Here is an 18,024-nt window from a genome sequence, read left to right on the forward strand (position 1 = left end):
AAAAACTCAAGGAAAAACATGAAAAGTAACAAAATGAAATGTAGTAGAATTTTACTTTCAGTAAAAACAATTATTTGATGGAACTTGAAAATTACTGAGATACTATTGACCACAAGAGAGAGTATGGAATAAGATGAGGCTTTGTTTGTTCAGTACAGCCATTTGCTGCCAGAGAAAAGCTGTGCTGAGAAGGGTTTTAAAGATTCTCAAAAAAGCCTCTAAGGAATTTTTTATTCCAGTAAGAATGTTGTTGTCTAACCCTTCAGGTGGAATCAGGAAAAAGGTCAGAAACACGATCTTGATTCACAAAAAAGCAGACAGAGTATTCCTCTATATTGGAAACTAGCAAATTTATTCAACTCACTGCAGCTCAGTTAATATTAGAGGTCAGTGAGAATTTCCAAGAGCTCCTAATGGCATTTTTTCTCTCTTTACAATATCAAACTGATTTCCTGGATGTAAACACATGCTTTACATCTGACAACTTTGTGGACAACTAATGTAAAGAAGCAATATAGACTCAATTACTACCTCTTCGGAGCATAACTTCAACAGTTAGCTTTCAGATTCCTTATTGCCATGACTTGCATCAGCATTGATCAGATATCAAAATATGTATGTGTTTTCAACTCTCAGCACCCATACAAGGTGGACTTTCTCTTCCAGTGTACCATTTAGTTTAGACATGTATAGTTTGAGAAAATGATTAGAACAATCTGCATTTTAATTTGATCCATACATTTGCATATAACCCAAGGAAAGCATAACCCTGCTTGCTCACAAAAATATTTCCTGCTTTTATACCCCATCTTCCCCCTTCTTCCCTGCCTGTCTGCTAATACCACTTTCCCACTGAACTTCATACACATACACTCACATTCAAACATCCCACCTCACCTGTAGCTCCCAAGATGGCCAGCATCAGGAAGACAGGTAAGATGATTTTGAATGTTATTTGGAATCTTGGCTCACCTGCGGTCCTACTTCTTCTTTCTATTTTCCTCAGGCTTGTGGGCAGATTATAATTTGTATCAGCCATGGAGCCAAAACACAGTAACACAGTGACTTTGGTCCCATATGGGGTAGGGCTTACATGACCTAAATGGACTTAGCATTTTTGTAACACTGATTTGTGAAATGGTACTCCGGAAGAGTTGATTCACCTCCCCTGGGTGAGCTGAGTAGTTTATGTGGCTCCCAGAGCAGAGTTCACATTTCTTAAAATCAGCACCCAGGTCTGCCCAGAAGCTGCATGAATAAATGCAATTTGGATGGGGGAATGCTTCAGCTTCCCCCGTTGCACGTGAAAAGCTGCAAGGGCAGTGGTAGAGGGTTCCTTTATTTCCTCTCGTGATGAGACGTTGGTCCCTACAGTGGATAGTCATACGAAGAATTACTTATTAAATACATATGTATGTTTAAAGGCTAGATAAAATTTAGTGGAGGGTTATAAGTTAACTGTCATTTGGGGGTTAATAAGAGTTATGCCTGTAAGACCTGAAAGTCAACACAGAATTTTTGTGGAAGTGGTAAATAATTGAGATGTTCCAGGGCTTAGAACATGTGATACTAACACAACAGAGTGAATTTCATCCACTGTCCGTCCACACCAAGCCTCACATAGGAGACCTAAAGGCTTATGCTTTGCCAACCCTATGCTTAAGCTCAGGTCTGCTTCGTCTGCCGCCAGGTCATTCAGGATTACCTGCCAAAACCACCAATGAGGGCAAAGGTCACTTTATTAATCACCCACGTGGTATGGGGTTTGTGGCATCCTTATCAAAATGTAGTGGGGACTCTGACTACAGCAAACTGGTCCAAAAGACAGTCCAGCATTGAAGAAAGAAAAATGGTATCTATATCACTCTGAAGAGCAAATCCAATACAGGAAGATTTTGAGTGGTCAGACTGCCTTGCTTGGGCTCCCTTACCCAGTTCTTACATGACAGTATTTGTTCAAATTGTTGTCAGTATATATTCAGATCATCACAAAGGAGCAGGTGAGGTCACAGTGAGCGCATTATCTTTTCACAGCTAGATCCTGGGAGCAGTTATGCTGGCGACAGTGCTTTACCAGCTCTTGGAAGGTTTCCTTAGTGTTGTGTATTATCCACTTGATTACTCACTTCATCCATGGTTTGTTAGTTCTTTTCCATGATCTTGTGGAAATGTAATAACTCTGGAAAGAAACTAATGATAATAAGTGTCATGTATTGGGTGCCTGCATTGTTCCTTTATTTCTCACAACATCATGAGATGTAGGCATTCTTATTTCTTTTCTGTATATGGAGAACACTGAGGCAGAAGAGTAGCTCGAGGTAACACAGCTAGTAAGTGTCAGAACCCAAATTACGAGACTGGCTCTGACTCCTACATCTGGTCCTTTTCCATCAGACTACTATAACATTTGCATATGAACACAGCCAAGTGAATTAAGGGGTGGACATGTGTCCCATGTGTGTGTGACTGGTTTTTGCCTGTTCTGAGGGACAGAAGTGAACCAATATTGGCCTTGTCTGTGGACAGAAGGCAAACCCAGAAGGTCTGATGTAGCCCCCAAATACTCCACAATCCATCTGCACATGGACATACCTTCACTGTGTAATTCTCAGTGGCACCCATTATGATTATGGGTTATTACGGTTTTAAAAAATGCAGTAATGATAATGGTTAGCATTTGTCCAGAGTTTACTTTGTAAAGTGAATGAGCTGGGTCAGTGCTTGGTGAAAGCCAGATTGGAACCACCAGGCAAGTAGCCAGGTTCAGAAAAGGGCCTGGAGGCGGTTTTGAAGAAACATTTTTCTTAGATATTTGTGAAAATTTTGAAGCTTGTTTTCATTTTCCCTAAACTAATTTACCTTCCCTTGTTCTCTCCTCTTATTCTGACTCCTGCTCTGGTGCTCTGCATCCCCCCAAGATAGTCCCATGATGCTGTCACACACCACTCAATCCTAGACCTGGAGCCCCCCAGCCCTGCTAAACTGTGCTGCTTGGTTTCTCTCCCTGTTAGGGTTCAAAGTGTCAGTTAAGCTGGTGTGTTAATGTGAGAAGTAGTAGATGTGCAATTTCTTTGAGGTTCTGGAGGATACCTCTTTGTTTTTAACTCATTGTTGGCTTTGGCCAGGGAGATATTTGAGGGGGAAGCTGGACTTCCAGCATCCTCATTGGAATGGCCCTGTGTGTATACAAAGCTGGTCACTTGGAACCATGACCAAGTGAATGACTGGCATGACTTTGAAGCTGTAAGCCAATTCTTCATGCTATGGACACACATGTACCCAGCAACATGTTAAAAAGGTGACTGAGTTTGTATGATCCCCTAAAGTAAACGAGATTTAGTTGTTTGTGTGCCTCTTTTTTCTGAACTTGGATGTCTTATCAGTAGTGATTAGGCTAAAAATCTGAATCCAGTTTAATATCCTTAATTTTAGAAGGATGTATTTAAATATTTAATACAGAAGTATATTCTCATTTTGAACATACTGAATTTGTTTCCTAAAGATGACAGTCCTATTTGAAATGTTTTCCTAAAGTTGAAAAAAAACAAACATTAATTTCTGAGTTAGAAAAAGATGCAGTAGTACATTGCTTTAATAATACTTTAGAGGATTTGAAGTATTTATATATTCTTAGTTCCACCCATCTTCTCTTCAGTGGAAAGCTTTAATACAAGAGGCATCAAACAGTTGGAATATTCTGACAGTTCACATGAAGGTCCTAGACATTTTCCAGAAATAGAGGAAACAGTAGGAATTACAGATTAAAAGTAAACTGAGTCATTCTTGATTCTTAAAATTGAATCAAATCTCAGGATTTGTACGGAAAATTATTTTCAAACCTTAACTTGAATTCAGTGTCCATAAAGTAGAAACTGACTTGAAAACTACAGCAAAACCAGAGCAAAGACTAACCTGTGGATAGGAATGACAATTTAGAATCAGGGAGGAAAAGATATCTTTATTTGGTGCAGGCAGTACAGTCAGGTGATTTCCCTCTACCAAGGCTACCCCATCACCGACACTCACAGGCTAAATTAGTCACTCATAGCAGGTGAGATGAACCCCACTGAAATGAGTCCCAGGTGCTCCAGCACGGAGGTGTAACCACTTCAGTGATGTAGGTCATTACCACCTTGTACCAGGAATTGAGGAGTCATGGACGTGTAGTGGTAACATTTGTGAAATGGGTAGCTACTGCTAAATGATCATGCCTAGTTTTCATTGACACAGTGTAAGTTGAGGTTCTTCATTTTTAGCTGTGTTTTTTTTTTTTTCACTTTAAAGACAAAATAGCAGATGTGGGCTTTTCCAGTGTGCTTTGCTTAGTCATGGATATTACCACTGTACATGCTGAATAAAACAAGAGCAGTATAATACACCAAGAGCTCATGCAAATTTTTCATAGGGGATATCTCCATGATGAAAACACATGTTATCCAAATAAGAGTTTTTGTTGTTGTGTTTCAAAAATTCCAGTCATTAAAGTGTTGCCACCTTATTGACATGACAAGTATACCCTACGTGAGTTATCAAGATCTATGTCCATGGCTTAGAATTCTTCCCAATAGAGCTATGATGATTGTAGGGACTAATCAGACCATTTTTGTATGTTCTCATCAGACTCTGTTTGGCTGGAACTCTGCACTCCTTACCGCTTGCATGTTTACTAATTTGTTATTAAAACCCTCGTATCTGCCTTTGTTCTGTCACAACTAACACACTGGCCTCTGAATGCATGAGTTTTGTATAAACTGGTATGTGACTTAGTAACTAATAAATGTATCAATTGCATCATATTTTTCGATCTTAAAAATACAATTGGAATTACTGTACTAAAAATTTTTTTACATTAAGTCATAAGACCATTAATATGTTATACACTTAATTTACCATTATGAGCTCTTAGAATATTTTTCGTCTCTTCTTCATTTTAACTTTTTAAAACTCTGTTTAAAAAAAAAAACCCTCATTATTGGCTTTCTAGCTGAAAAGTATGATTCTGTGTACTAACATTTAAACAATCCATTGCAGTTATGAAATTAGGAAGATAAACACTAGCTAGCATTCCAGTGTTGTGAGTGACAGAGTATGTCCCAGTAGTTAAACCTTTGCAGTAGTGGCCTATGAAAGTAGAAATCAGAGGGTTCTTTCTGAACCCACTTTTTAGAATTTGAAAAGATTTTAGGCAGTTACATAATATGTATCTCATGTGTTCTCAACGTCTCAGGACTTTGTCTCCTGCCAAGTCTCCTTCTTCATCAACTGGGTCTATTGCTTCCAGCAGAAAATACCCTTATCCAATGCCTCCCCTTCCTGATGAGGAGAAGAAAGTGAACCGACAAAGTGCCAGGGTATGTGAGAGCTTCTTCCATTCATGTATTAACATCCTCAGTCATTATCATTTATTTGTGAGTCGATATTTTAAAAGAGAGAGCCATTTTCCTTTTTTTTGTAAGAACATGAAAACAATTGAGTTTGAAAAAATAGATGGTTCTTGGGGCTTTTGGGTCCAAATTTGTTTAATTACTGATGAATTTAGAAGTATTGGGCATGTATTAATCATTCACTTCTTTTTATTTATATCTTTTGTTATTCATCAAAGTTAATATTTTACAATCTGAAATAGATAAAATAGAGACTGTATTTTGTTTTATCAGTTTTTTCATATACCTGGAAATTTCTAGAGATTAAGTAAACCAACCTTATTTCTACGCACAGTTTGCTTACTCAGACTTCTCACTGGCAAATAACACCCAATAGGATTTAAGGACTAGGAACCTATAACAGGAAATCAGATCAGTGTCTTGAGAATGGGGGTGGAATTTAGATGCAAGGAAAGGAGCCTTGAAAATCTGTAAGATTAAGAGTATAACAAAGAATATAGTGAAATTTAGCAAATTTTTATTTAAAAAATTAAAAAACATATTTGGAGTTTACTATTTTTATAAAAATATGATTCACCAGAAGTTTCGTATAAATACTAAGTCCTCTTAGTCTCACAACATTCCCAAGAACACCTCCATTGTGCAAAATGTGAGATATAGTTGAGTTTAAAGAGGCAGACCAGCCCTCAGAGACTAAGTGAAAGAAATAACGAAAGAATAATTACCTTTATTGATGTACAGGCTCTGTTGTGGTTAGTTATGTTGTAACTTTGATCTGCTCAGAAATAATTTTGCAAAAAATTAAAATGAAGCTTTAAAAGCCTGACAGATTTATCTGCTAATGGGTCCCAGGTTCTTAGGCTTTTTGGTTTTGAAAGATATTTCAGAACCTCTTAGATTCTGAACTTAAATTACAGGATTCAAGGTAAATATGGATCATTTGAATTTTAACTTGATCAACTCAGAATCAGTAAGAAAACATAACTTGTTAAGAAGTGATTAGATCACTATAATCAAAAAGACTTTAAAAACCATCAGTGGTGTTTTACTAACCATACAAAAAATTACCTACATATGTTAATATGGGAAATGGTAAAAGATGGGAAGAAAAAAGATAACTCAGATTCTCATCACTCAGCTTTCTGTCCCTAAAAAAAAAAAAAAAGTTGTGAGTAGGCATCCAGTTATTGGTGACATAAGTATGTGGTAATGAAACCTTAGGTGATGTCATTCCTTCCCTCCTCAGGGAATCGTTGAAGTAGAACACCCCATATTTTCTCCCTGATAAACTGTCTACATCGTTGTTTATTCTATCTAGTTAGGGACATTCACTCACCTGTTGTCATGCTAGGGTGTGGGTTTTGGGGGATGTTCCCATATGAGAGCCCATGGAAATGACATCCCCCTTCATCATAAATGGCTGGCCCATGGCCTTCTCTCTAGGCTGAATGGGGTGGCTGTGAAGACTGTAGCCTTGGGGACATTTTGTGAAAGGTCTGCTTGGTTCCATCCACTGTGGAATGGTCACATGATCATGTAGCAGATCCCTCCAGTATAGGCAACCCCTATCTCTGGGATGTCTTCATGGGCTGTGGACAATGTAACAAGCAGATCTGTCTGTCAGCAACCCCTCTGTTACAGCCATCCAGATACGGCCAAGGTCATGCCTATTCCTAAAAGCGATGGCTTGGCAATTCTTTGCTCCTCTTTCCTCACTGGGTTAATCGTGGCCTTCAGGTTTTCCCAGTGTCATTCCTTTGCTCTTCTCTTCTTTATGTGAGCTGTAACTTAATATTTAATCTTTTTAACCATTTATGAAGAAACTGCGCTCACTGAAGCTGAAGTCTGAACTGTTTTCTACTTTGCACCATCATCTGGGCATCAATCGAGATCTTCTGTCCCTCAGATGCCCTGCAGACCTCCTGGTTAACCATTCGTTTTAACTTGTCTCCATCAACAGGTGTCATCCATAGCAGAGATCCTCACAGTTGGGAGATTTGGTGTCTTTTTTTTTTTTTTTTTTTTAATGAAAAGGACATATAAAGCAGACCTAAAACAGATAACAGAATATTTCCATGAAGAGTCAAGAGAACACATTAAGAAAATCTATAGAGAAACGCCCACTTACTCCCTTAGCTGTTTCTCCTTCTCCCCCACTCAGAAACCCATTAGGTATCCTACTATGATATGCCCCAGATCTCCTGTGAGAATGGAATTTGGATGGAAATTTGATGCAACCTATATCACTCTGGTCTTAGCTTTCTTTATTCACATCCATAATAATTATACCCAGATCATATTGCCTGGAAACATATTTTATCAGCTTGATATCATTTTTCTTTTTATAAAATTGGTCTTCCTTCTCTGGTGAACTGAATGGCACTTCTCTTTGATCATGTCAAGCTTGTTTTCAGTCCATTAAGGCAATTACTGAACATTTTAGAAGTTAGATATGAATAGGGCTGCTGTAAAGAAATGGTGGCAGAGGCCAGGAGAGGGAAGAGATGAGGGAATTAGGGAACTGACATCCTGCCCTGGATGGATTGTTCTACTGTCAGCTCCTGAGAGCGGCTATTGTTTAGGGGATAGCAATGGATTTGGAGCGTGTATAGCTGACCACAGGCCTAGGGCAGTGATTTTTAAGTGGGCAGTGGAGGTACTAATGGGCTCATACTTTCATAAGGCCAATAGTTCTCAGCTTTGACTGTACAAAATTGTCTGAAAGACTTTTAAAAATATGCCGATGCCTGAGTTTCACCCAGAGCGATTTTGATTTAGTTGATCTGGTGTGCTGTTTAGGCTGTGGAATTTTCAAAACGTCCCCAGATCAATGAAATGTACAGCAGGGTTGAGAACTACTGTTCTAGATGACTGTATCAGAATCATGGGGAAAACAAAGGTGCATGTAGTTTTAAAAAATCATATTTTAAATTATTCCTTTTGAGATACCATATTTAATTTATTCACAATTTCAAGTAATCTTAAATGAGGCTGTGAGGGTTTTTTTTGTATTAAAAGGGGGCCATTGTTTAAAAAGTTGAGATTCAGGCTTAGAGGAAAGAGAGAGCTAAAAACTAGATTGTTTATTTTATGTTTATTGATAAGACTTCACATCCACCATCACATCAGCACAGATGGAATCACTGAACGAACCTCTTTCATCATTGTGGCTCAGAATGCATCTGTTTCTTGCTTTCACAATGTGAAGTTTTGCTTTTCTCTGTTATGCAGCTATGGGAGACATCCATTTAAGATCAGCTGTTTACATGTGATACATCGAAACTGTTTACTTCAACTTTTATACAAACCCAGCCTCACGGAATCACTGCAAATCTATCTGCTCTTCAGACAATTCGGAAACATCTCTGAGAAGCCACAGAGGAGAGGAAGCCAAGCTTCACATCTGGATACCATTTTCTTTTTGTCATTGGCTTAGGATTTAACTGAACCATGAAAAGGACTACTGAAATGTTACACTATAACATGGAACAACAAAGGTACTGGTATGTTAATGGATAATCCGCATGACAGATATATGTAGAAATATCACTAAAATTAACTCACATGACCCAAATGTAGCAAGTTACTAAGGGACAATAGTGAATTCAGAACTTGACATTCTGAAGCACATCCTCATTGTAGACAGTCAGTAATGCTATGTGCATGAAGCTTCTGTTTATTGTTTTCTACATTTAAGGAAACAACATCCCATAATAGAAACTAGCATGCAGGGCTAAGGCATATAGGATTTCTTCTGCAGGACTTTACAGCTTGAGAGGCCAATATCCCATATGCTAACTGTAAACATGTATTTTTTTTTCTTTTTTACTTTTCATATTTATATCAGCATACAAGGACAATTGTACATATGTAAACATTTTAAAATTTAAAAAAAAGCAGCTGTTACACACAAGTGTATTTTGCCAAATGCCTAAAAACAATCAGTCACAATCACGTCATTGTCATCCATCAGCTGTTCTTTAAAGATTATAATCAGACGATGTTGTAAATATCGTGATCAGGGCTGTATGTGTGTCTCCCCTTAATTGATGTTTGTCCAAACCATATGCTAGCCTTTTAAAGTGTGCACAGTCTGGAGGTAGTTTTATTGAACAAGAAAACAAAATGTCCAACCAAACTTAGGGCCTCCACAGCTTGCTTCCTGCCTCCAGGCGCTCTGCTGCCTGTTGGCTGGCCTCTGGGGATCCTCCAGCCTGTCCATCTTCTTTCTGGGGGCTACAGTGCCTGCCTCAGCAGCTGTTCTTTTTCGGTACCAGAGCACATCTGCTAGTCTCACCCCAGGGGGCCTGTGAGCCCCACAGCAGTGTGTCCTGCTGAGATCAAACAAGTGCACCAAAGACACGGGAGACTATGGCTGCTGATGCATTAGTAACTCCCACCTTGCCAGTACTCCAACCCTCTGTGGCCTCAACTTTGGTTCTTTAGAAAAACTTTTTAGCCACCCTTATCTGTGACGTGAATGACTTGTTTTAATGAGAACAACTTTTACACAGTTTATTAAGGGTATTTATCATCAGTGGGATGTGAGTCCCAGCAAGTCATTCTGCACTGATTTGTAAATAAGATATGGAAGGTTCTACCAGGTGGGCTGGGAAGCCTCAACAGGCCACAGAGGGTTCAAAGAAACCTAAAACCACAAAAGTGAGCGACTGTGAAGTTACCCAAACAGCTGGCATGGGGAAGAATCTGATGTCCTGAACTCTCTATTTTTTTTAATCCATAGAAAAAGTGAGAAATCTATGTTAAATCCCCCCCTTTAAAACCAAAGTTCCATAGCTATCATCATGCGGCTCTGTCATTCTTAAAGAAAACTTCTCTCCAGAGGCTAACCTAGTGAGCTCAAAAATGGACAGGATCAATCAAATGCTTCAGTGGGAAGAGTACTTCTGCATTTCCCTATTTTCTCTCCTTTTTCTTGAGAGGAATGGAATCTGCAGACAAGATTTCAGAAATATCCTTTAAGTTTGATCTCTCCCAGTAATGAGAGAACAAAACCCGTTTCATCTCTAAGTATAATCATCTTGGAGTCCCAAACTGAAGGGCCCCATTAGAAGGCAGCATTTTCTACTTTATCTGTTTATGTCTTCTATAATGGACCTCTGTTTTGAAAGTCTTTGAAAACATTTGAAAAGCAATTTAATTATCCCAAATAATACTGTATAAGCAGCATTTTTCATGACAGGAAGGGATGTGATTGTCAAGACCACAATAAAATAATCCATCAGACTGAAGTTTGAGTGGGTGTTGGGTGATGTTGCCACATGGCTCAAGCCAAGGACAGGAGGGCAGACAGATTTAAAGATGTAGCAAATAAAGTGGCTTTTGACCAAGATCACTTTAATGTGCACTGAATGTTTTCTGGTACTGAGTGTATAAAAGCTAATGGTAGAAGTTTTATTTTGACTATAAAAGAGTTTATAGATTTGAATGTAAGGTACCTCATGTAAATATGCTTCCTAGTTATGGTTACACATCCCTCATTTGAAAGAATCCACAAATGATTAGCCATGTAGTCAATGAATCCCCTTTACCTTTCTCTCTCTTTCCTCATCTTCTCAATTATTTTTACATGAAGATTATTATTTCAAGTGAAAATCATTATTTGTGCCTTTGGAAGACATGGTTGCTCTAGAGGTATACAGTTTATAGTCATCTTCCTCGATAATAACCTTCATATGGAACTGAATGAAAAGTGTTTCATTTGCAGAGAGACTATGATTTTATAGTACTTTTAATGTTTTATTCTAGATTCTACTCAATCTAGGAATGTATAAACATCCTTACAGCCATTTGCAGCATTCTTTGACACATATATAATTTCAGTGGTGAGTAGTGAGAATTCCCTATATGTGTACTCATGGTTGGCGTTCTAGATGTATTGAATCTAAATATCTATGACTGTTCACCCACTGAGACAAGGAGAATGGAGCCAGAGCAGTAAACATAAGCACAGCATTATTATTCTTTTTTTTTAGTATCTATTTTGGAGAGGAACTTTGAGGCCACATAGCAGTTTGCATCATGAAACTAATGTCTATACCCCTCAGTCAACTATAGGACCATTATGAAAAGCAGAGAAAAGCAACTTTTTGGCCTTTGTGTCCCATTGTATGCCTTTTCCCTCTCTTTCTACAGTTTTGTGCATAGATAAGACTTCAGATTGGACAACTCTGCAGCCTGAAATGTTCCATCTATCCATAGTCATTATAGTGTAATATGCTCTGATTTAAAGCAACACATGGTTCTCCACTAAGAGTGGTGTGGTATCACGGAGCCCTGAAGGAACTGACTAGTCAAATGAACTGGCTGTCTGTCCAGCCACTCTATAGGGAGGAAGTGGCATACTCCTCTGGAGTCTTCCAGCTAGAAAGTGGCCCGCAGGCCACAAGTAATCTGTGGAAAGGGATAAACTGCTCAAACATTGCAGCATCAGGAGGGCTCGTCTGTGGTTGCTGTATTTTTTTTTTTTTTAAAGAAATACAGTGCTTTTCCTTTAAAAAAAAAAAGTTGACTAATAAAGTAAATGTAAGGTTAAAATGTCAAAGCTATTTTTCAGCCCGATATATAGGTGCTTTATTAAGTGATACTACAGTTTCTCTCTCCTGCCCCCTGCCCTGCCCCCTTGCTTTGAAAAGGCTTTCCAAATTGTGTAACTACATAAAGTCAATCTAGCATAGATTTCTGAGTGTAAGATTGATAGGGTTTCTAAAAGAAGTTGCTGAAAAGATAAAATCAGGTATTGTGTGCACTTCCACAGAAAGACTATGTTTGAATTCCCAGTCTTACATTTCTTTTTTCTGTTGATCCCCTTGAAGATTTGCATAATTTAATCCTGTCCATTGTCTCAAATCTCTTGTGGCTCCTTTACCTTTTAATATTTTCTCATTTACTTTTTATAGTTACCTGCGACCCAGAGGAAATACTTTATTTTTGTTCACTTTTAGTGTTTCAAAATCATTTGCTCATTTATTGATCTCAGCCATTCTTCATATCCTGTTGTCATGTAATTCTATTTTAACATATGTATTTCAGTTCAGTTCAGTTCAGTTCAGTCGCTCAGTCATGTCCAACTCTTTGTTACCCCATGGACTGCAGCATGCCAGACTTCCCTGTCCATCACCAACTCCTGGAGCCTGCTCAAACTCATGTCCATTGAGTTGGTGATGCCATCCAACCATCTCATCCTCTGTCATCCCCTTCTCCTCCTGCCTTCAATCTTTTCCAGTATCAGGGTCTTTTCCAATGAGTCAGTTCCAATATAAACATATATGTTTAGTGCTTTAAATATTTCCTTGTGTTATTCAACATGATAATAAATCCTTACCTAAAGAGAAGACTATTTTATTTCACTTAAATTTAAAGGAAAAGGAACTTACTGGAATTTACTGAGTATGTTGCCAGGACTATGGGAAGAGGACCACTGAATAAACGCAGTGAGGGAATGAAGGGAGGCAGGCTAGCCCCACCACAGCCTAGTAGGACACTGCCCCCTGTTACTGAGGACGCTGTTCTATGGGCAGCAAAAATTTTGGGGGTGGGGGGAGGGGGTGCCAAGCGGCATGTAGGACCTTATTTCTCCACTAGGGGAATCTGTGCTCCTTTCACTGAAAGCGCTGAGTCTTAACCACTGGTCCCCAGGTAAGTCCCTGGGCAGCATATTTTAAATGCAAAGGTGCCAGTTGGTAAATTGACAGGAATTTTACATGAAACGTCTGACTCCCATTTGCAGCATAATATCTACTTTTTAATGCTCCTAAGTATCTCCTCCCCCCCACCCCCCATCTGTGTTTCCTTTAAAACTGATAAATGCGTAAGTGGAGTCAAGAATTTGTTATTCTATTAGCTTAAAATATACGAAGCAAACATTTCTATGGAATAGGACTTAATTGGAGGCTCAACCTTTAAATTTTTTCTCCCCTGAGATATTTTCTGAATGGGTAAGACTATTCAAATTTTGGAGGCAGCAACTTTCCTCCAGCATGAGACAGCTAAGAAATTTCGCGAACAGCTTCCCGTGTTTCTGAGATTGTGAGGTGCTGAGAATGTGCTCCTGAAAATTAGCTGACAGGCAGCAGCCTATCCGGTTCTGTATGTTGGGGTGGGGAGTTGCGGGGGAGAGGATCAAAGCAGCGACACCTGTTGGGAACCTTTGGCGCATGCTCATAGCATATGCTCCCTGGGCAGGTGCTTTTAATTCCAAGAGACTTTTCCAGCATGCCTGCAGAGGCAGAGCAAACAAAGATAGAGTGGGATCTTAGAAATCAGATATTTCTGCTTGTTAGCTTGTCAGATTACCCCAAATGGAGCATCTTCTGGTTCAGTTTATAAGGAGAAAACAGTCGGAAACGGAAGAAAAAGCTGCCCAGCAGCTTTGTCCATTTTATCCAGAATCTAACAAACCATAAGCATTCTCACTGTGGGTTTGCGAGATGCTTCCAGACCCTTTCTACTTCCAAAGTCACTCTCCGTTCAGTAGCTGTCAGACCTTTTCTCCTGACTGGGAACCTTCACTGTCACGGAGGTAAGTCCCTCTGCCTGGACTGGCACTCGCGGAACCATTGGGGGCGCAGAATCGGGAGGGAGAGGCACGTTTAGCCTTGCATTGACTTCTGGGCGTGGATTGTGCAACTTGGGACGTCACCAAGAAGTTGGTTCTCAGGGTGTGTTTCAGGCTGGAGGGCAGGTAAGAAACAGCGAGCCTTGGGAGGTTATGGGGCAGTTAGCCCTGCGGAGGAGCAGGATGGAGAGCCTCAGGGAGAGCTCAGAAGAGCACAGGTTGGCCACTGGTGGTGTGTATTCTGTGATTAGGGCAGATCTGTGTGCTTTGTAGTTTTACTGAGCATTGGCTGTGTACTCCTCATTGTCCAGTCCTAATGGGCCAGTGACTGGTGTGGCATGTCCCTGTTCCATTTTTCATAGAACCTGTGTGGTATCTGGAGGTGCTTAAAGGCTGCAGGGGTTTGGCTTAAGGGCATCATCATTTCATAGTTTGGTATCCCTGAAATCAAAACCAGAGAAAAAGTGTATTATTATTATTATTTTTTTTACAAAAAGGCATACAATGAGACTAGCAATGTTAAGATAATGTGCTTACAAAACCATCAATACAGTTTTTGAAGAACTAATGAGTTTATGAAGAAAAGGGAGTTTTCCTTTCAAGTTGAAAATATATATGCATATAATACCAATTGATATTTACTTTAGGGCTTAGCTTCTCATTTTATGAAGTTTCAGATGTGGCTTTGTGTTTTGATGATCAAGCCCTTAAAAATGCAAATAGCCCCCAAATCTTTAAACACAGCGGTGCTAAGTTATACCAGATGACACAATACAGAAAGTGATGATAGAAATTAATACACTGATTCAGTGATAATACAAGAGTCCTTGGCTAAATTATACACTTGTATCACTGCCTGATGAGAAACCCCACTTTTCTTTTTTAATCCAGCACAAAATCAAACTGTGATTCTATAGCTAGTCTTTTTAATGGGAAAAAATAACCCAACATCTTTGTTTTGTATGGAAAAAAATTTTTTTTAACACTAACTTCAAAAGTGCTTAGCAAATGTTAATTCAGAATAATAAGCATGTGCTCCTTTTTTAACTTGGAAGAGACTTGCCCCTCCAATTTAGCATCACAAAAATACAACTTCATTTAGAAACAGCTTTTTTACCTAAACATAACAGTTATATGTTAGCCAGTGTAGGTCTGCACAAGTGTTTTCCACATCTGTCATCTTCAAGGGATAATGTCCCATCTACAGCTAGTGGAAGCCACTTTGTAGGAAATTGTTAATGGCAGCACAGTTTCACTTTCGGTAATCAGATAATTAGGTGTATATAGTTCGGCTTCATTTTAACATTCTGTTCTCTCTGCTACTCTGCACTTCCGGTTCTTAAGCTACTTTAAACGTTACTACTGGGTTTTGGCAAACACCAACTGAAATATATGGCAACTGCTTTCCAGATCAAGTGTGATTTGTTTCATGGCTGTTCAAGTTATAGTTGTTTTACTGTAGGTAAATAAAACCTTGCTGTTTTTATAGGTCACTGTAACTTAAGATTCAAATTTCTGGCACAGTTTTGTTAGTATTCACTTCTGAAGCTAATAAGGTACCACGGTTTTCTATGTTACTCTCATTGTAACATCAATAAAGTGACTTTCAATAAAAGATTTATGTTATTTTGATGATGACTCCCTTTAATCCTGCTTTTCTCCCAGTCACTGTTTCTCTTTCAGAAGCTTTGTTGGGATACTGTTGGGGGTTCTTTGTTTTCTGTTTCACGGTGTCCTTGAATAGACCATCTGCATGGGGAGAAATACCACACCCCTTAGAGGAGTCTGAATGGTTACTTTGTTGGACAATTATCCCAGCTGGATGACAGATGGAGTCTTCTCTATTTATCCTCCTGCCTTATTTCAGTAACACTTTCTCCCTCACCCTGATAAGGATCCATTTACTGTATTCTGTCCTAGAACCCCGGCAGTGATGCTTATTTAATGAGCTCACTTGTGTCAGACTGCATCCTGAATGGGTTCAGCTTAGGTGCAGGAATTCACTGCCTAAAAGATTCTTCCATCAGCCTTTTCATAGTCTCTTGAGCAGCCCTTTCACCCACCAGTCTTTACCCTGGCACTTGCAGTTTCCTTGCCTTCAGCTCCTAGTCTGTGGAGGGAAAAAGCAGTTGTAAGTAGTCAAAGTGCTGTTTTGTTTTTTAAATTTGTTTTTAATTGGAGGATAATTGTTTTACAATGTTGTGTTGGTTTCTGCTGTACAGCAACATGAATCAGCTATAAATACACATATATTCCCTTCTTTTCATTTCACTCTACAGAGTACTGTTTTAATGTGAGAAAACCAGAAGTCATTGACTAAGGGTTTATATATTTATTATGAGACTAAAAAAATGTATGGTGACTACATATTGCCCCGTTTCTTTCACTTAAATTTTTTGTTGCTGTTCAGTCATTGTGTCTGATTCTTTGCGACCCTGTGGTCTGCAGCACACCAGGCTTCCCTGTCCTTCACTATCTCCAGAGTTTGCACAAATTCACGTCCATAAATATTTTAGGCATATAATAATCCATTAAGATAAACACTGAAACAGTAATACACTCAGCCAAGCAAAGTCTAGCTCAGAGATAGCAGAAGTTTTTGCTCACACGTCATGTCATGGACTGATGGTACCGCCCGGAACATCACACTAAAGTGGAGTCTAGACTCTTGTTTGGCTCAACAGGAGTGAGAGCTGTGATTAATGAAATGTGACTGCTGTGGTGCAAATCCATGCCAGCTGTCGCCAGGGTTGCACAGGGCTCCTGCAGCCACACTGGTGTGGAAGTGCTCAGAAAGGGCTCTAAGTACTTAATCATCACTAATCTCTTGACACACCAGGATGAATTTCTCATCTCCAATATTAAATCTTGAGTTGGGGTGATTTGAGAAACTTAATCAATTCTCCATATGAGTGAAGTATTCAAGTTTGAGCTCACAGCTTCATTATGCTCCAACAAGATGCTCTAAGAAAAATAGACCAAAAACAACTCTGAAGAAAGCAGCGAGAGTGCACTGGATGTATGGATCTAATGAGTGAAACAGAACCCAACTTAAAACAGAAATAAGGCAACACAAGATAGACTTGTAATGAAGACTGTGGCTTTAACTGTAGGACTAGGATGCTGCTGTGGCTAAGTCGCGTCAGTCGTGTCCGACTCTGTGTGACCCGATAGACTGCAGCCCACCAGGCTCCCCCATCCCTGGGATTCTCCAGGCAAGAACACTGGAGTGGGTTGCCATTTCCTTCTCCAATGCATGAAAGTGAAAAGTGAAAGTGAAGTCGCTCAGTCGTGTCCGACTCTGAGCGACCCCATGGACTGCAACCTTCCAGGCTCCTCCGTCCATGGGATTTTCCAGGCAAGAGTACTGGAGTGGGCTGCCACTGCCTTCTCCGAGGACTAGAATAGATACATCAAATTTGTCAAGGGGAAGGAAACTTTCTGTGGGACATACTGAAGACCAGGCTGTATGCTTTCAAAAGGAAATTAGAAGTGGAGGAGATACGGAGACTTGCTCTATCAGTAATGAAAACTGAATTGAGTATTCCAGAGAGACAGTTTTAAAATACTTTAGCTCTTACCCAAAAGCAGACTCAGAACCATGACTGATGCAGCACACCCCGGGACCTACCAAAGCAGGATGGTTCAAATCTGGTACATGGTCTCTGGAGAGAAAGGGCCTTCTTCCTTACCACCTCCGTCACCTAGGAAATGACCACTGCCTTAAACCCGGATTTCCAGAGGATCCCGATGAGTGTGAAACAGGTGCTGGGACTCTGAAGGTGAGTTACCTGCCTCCTGGGCCTCCATCCATTCTTTTCTGGACAGCTCAGGCTCAAGCCAGGCTTTGTGACCTCACGGACTACTAGTATATCTGGAATGAAACCTAGGTTCCCCATGAAATTAGTATAAAGCAGGCTAACTCACATTCTGAGATGTAGCCTGGGTGTGATTATATGACAAAAATATGTAAGTTAGAGTTTAATAGACATTTGCTAAATGTGTTTATATATATATATATATATATATATAGAGAGAGAGAGAGAGAGAGAGAGAGAGAGC

General features: G+C 39.5%; 1 protein-coding gene and 1 long non-coding RNA gene across 26 annotated transcripts in view; one reads left to right on the top strand and one right to left on the bottom strand.

The window, feature by feature from the left end:
* Window positions 1-18,024, top strand: part of ADAM22 (ADAM metallopeptidase domain 22) — a 266,992-nt gene that overhangs the window by 237,467 nt on the left and 11,501 nt on the right. For 20 of the 24 annotated variants that reach the window (XR_014066647.1, XR_014066645.1, XR_014066648.1 and 17 more), the window contains 2 exons: window positions 5,228-5,351; window positions 8,616-10,740. Coding sequence is in view for 17 of the 24 variants with exons in the window: in XM_081533901.1 (XP_081390027.1) it covers window positions 5,228-5,351; window positions 8,616-8,636 (145 nt within the window). In the remaining 7 variants the exon portion in view is untranslated. Of the gene's footprint in view, window positions 1-5,227; window positions 5,352-8,615; window positions 10,741-18,024 lie in introns of those variants that run through there. The other 4 variants (XR_014066643.1, XR_014066641.1, XR_014066644.1 and 1 more) reach the window with 1 other exon arrangement.
* On the bottom strand, window positions 13,583-17,784 carry LOC145523520 (uncharacterized). 2 transcript variants are annotated; one of them, XR_014066660.1, is made up of 4 exons: window positions 17,754-17,784; window positions 17,544-17,666; window positions 15,917-16,072; window positions 13,583-14,403 (listed from the first exon to the last, which is right to left on the bottom strand). It is a non-coding gene; the product is annotated as an uncharacterized LOC145523520 (long non-coding RNA). The 2 variants fall into 2 exon arrangements; XR_014066659.1 differs by lacking the exons at window positions 17,544-17,666; window positions 17,754-17,784 and adding an exon at window positions 16,570-17,357.

Source organism: Giraffa tippelskirchi, chromosome 10 (genome assembly GCF_054371585.1).
Source record: "Giraffa tippelskirchi isolate mGirTip1 chromosome 10, T2T-mGirTip1v1.2.pri, whole genome shotgun sequence".
In the NCBI taxonomy this organism is placed as follows: domain Eukaryota; kingdom Metazoa; phylum Chordata; class Mammalia; order Artiodactyla; family Giraffidae; genus Giraffa; species Giraffa tippelskirchi.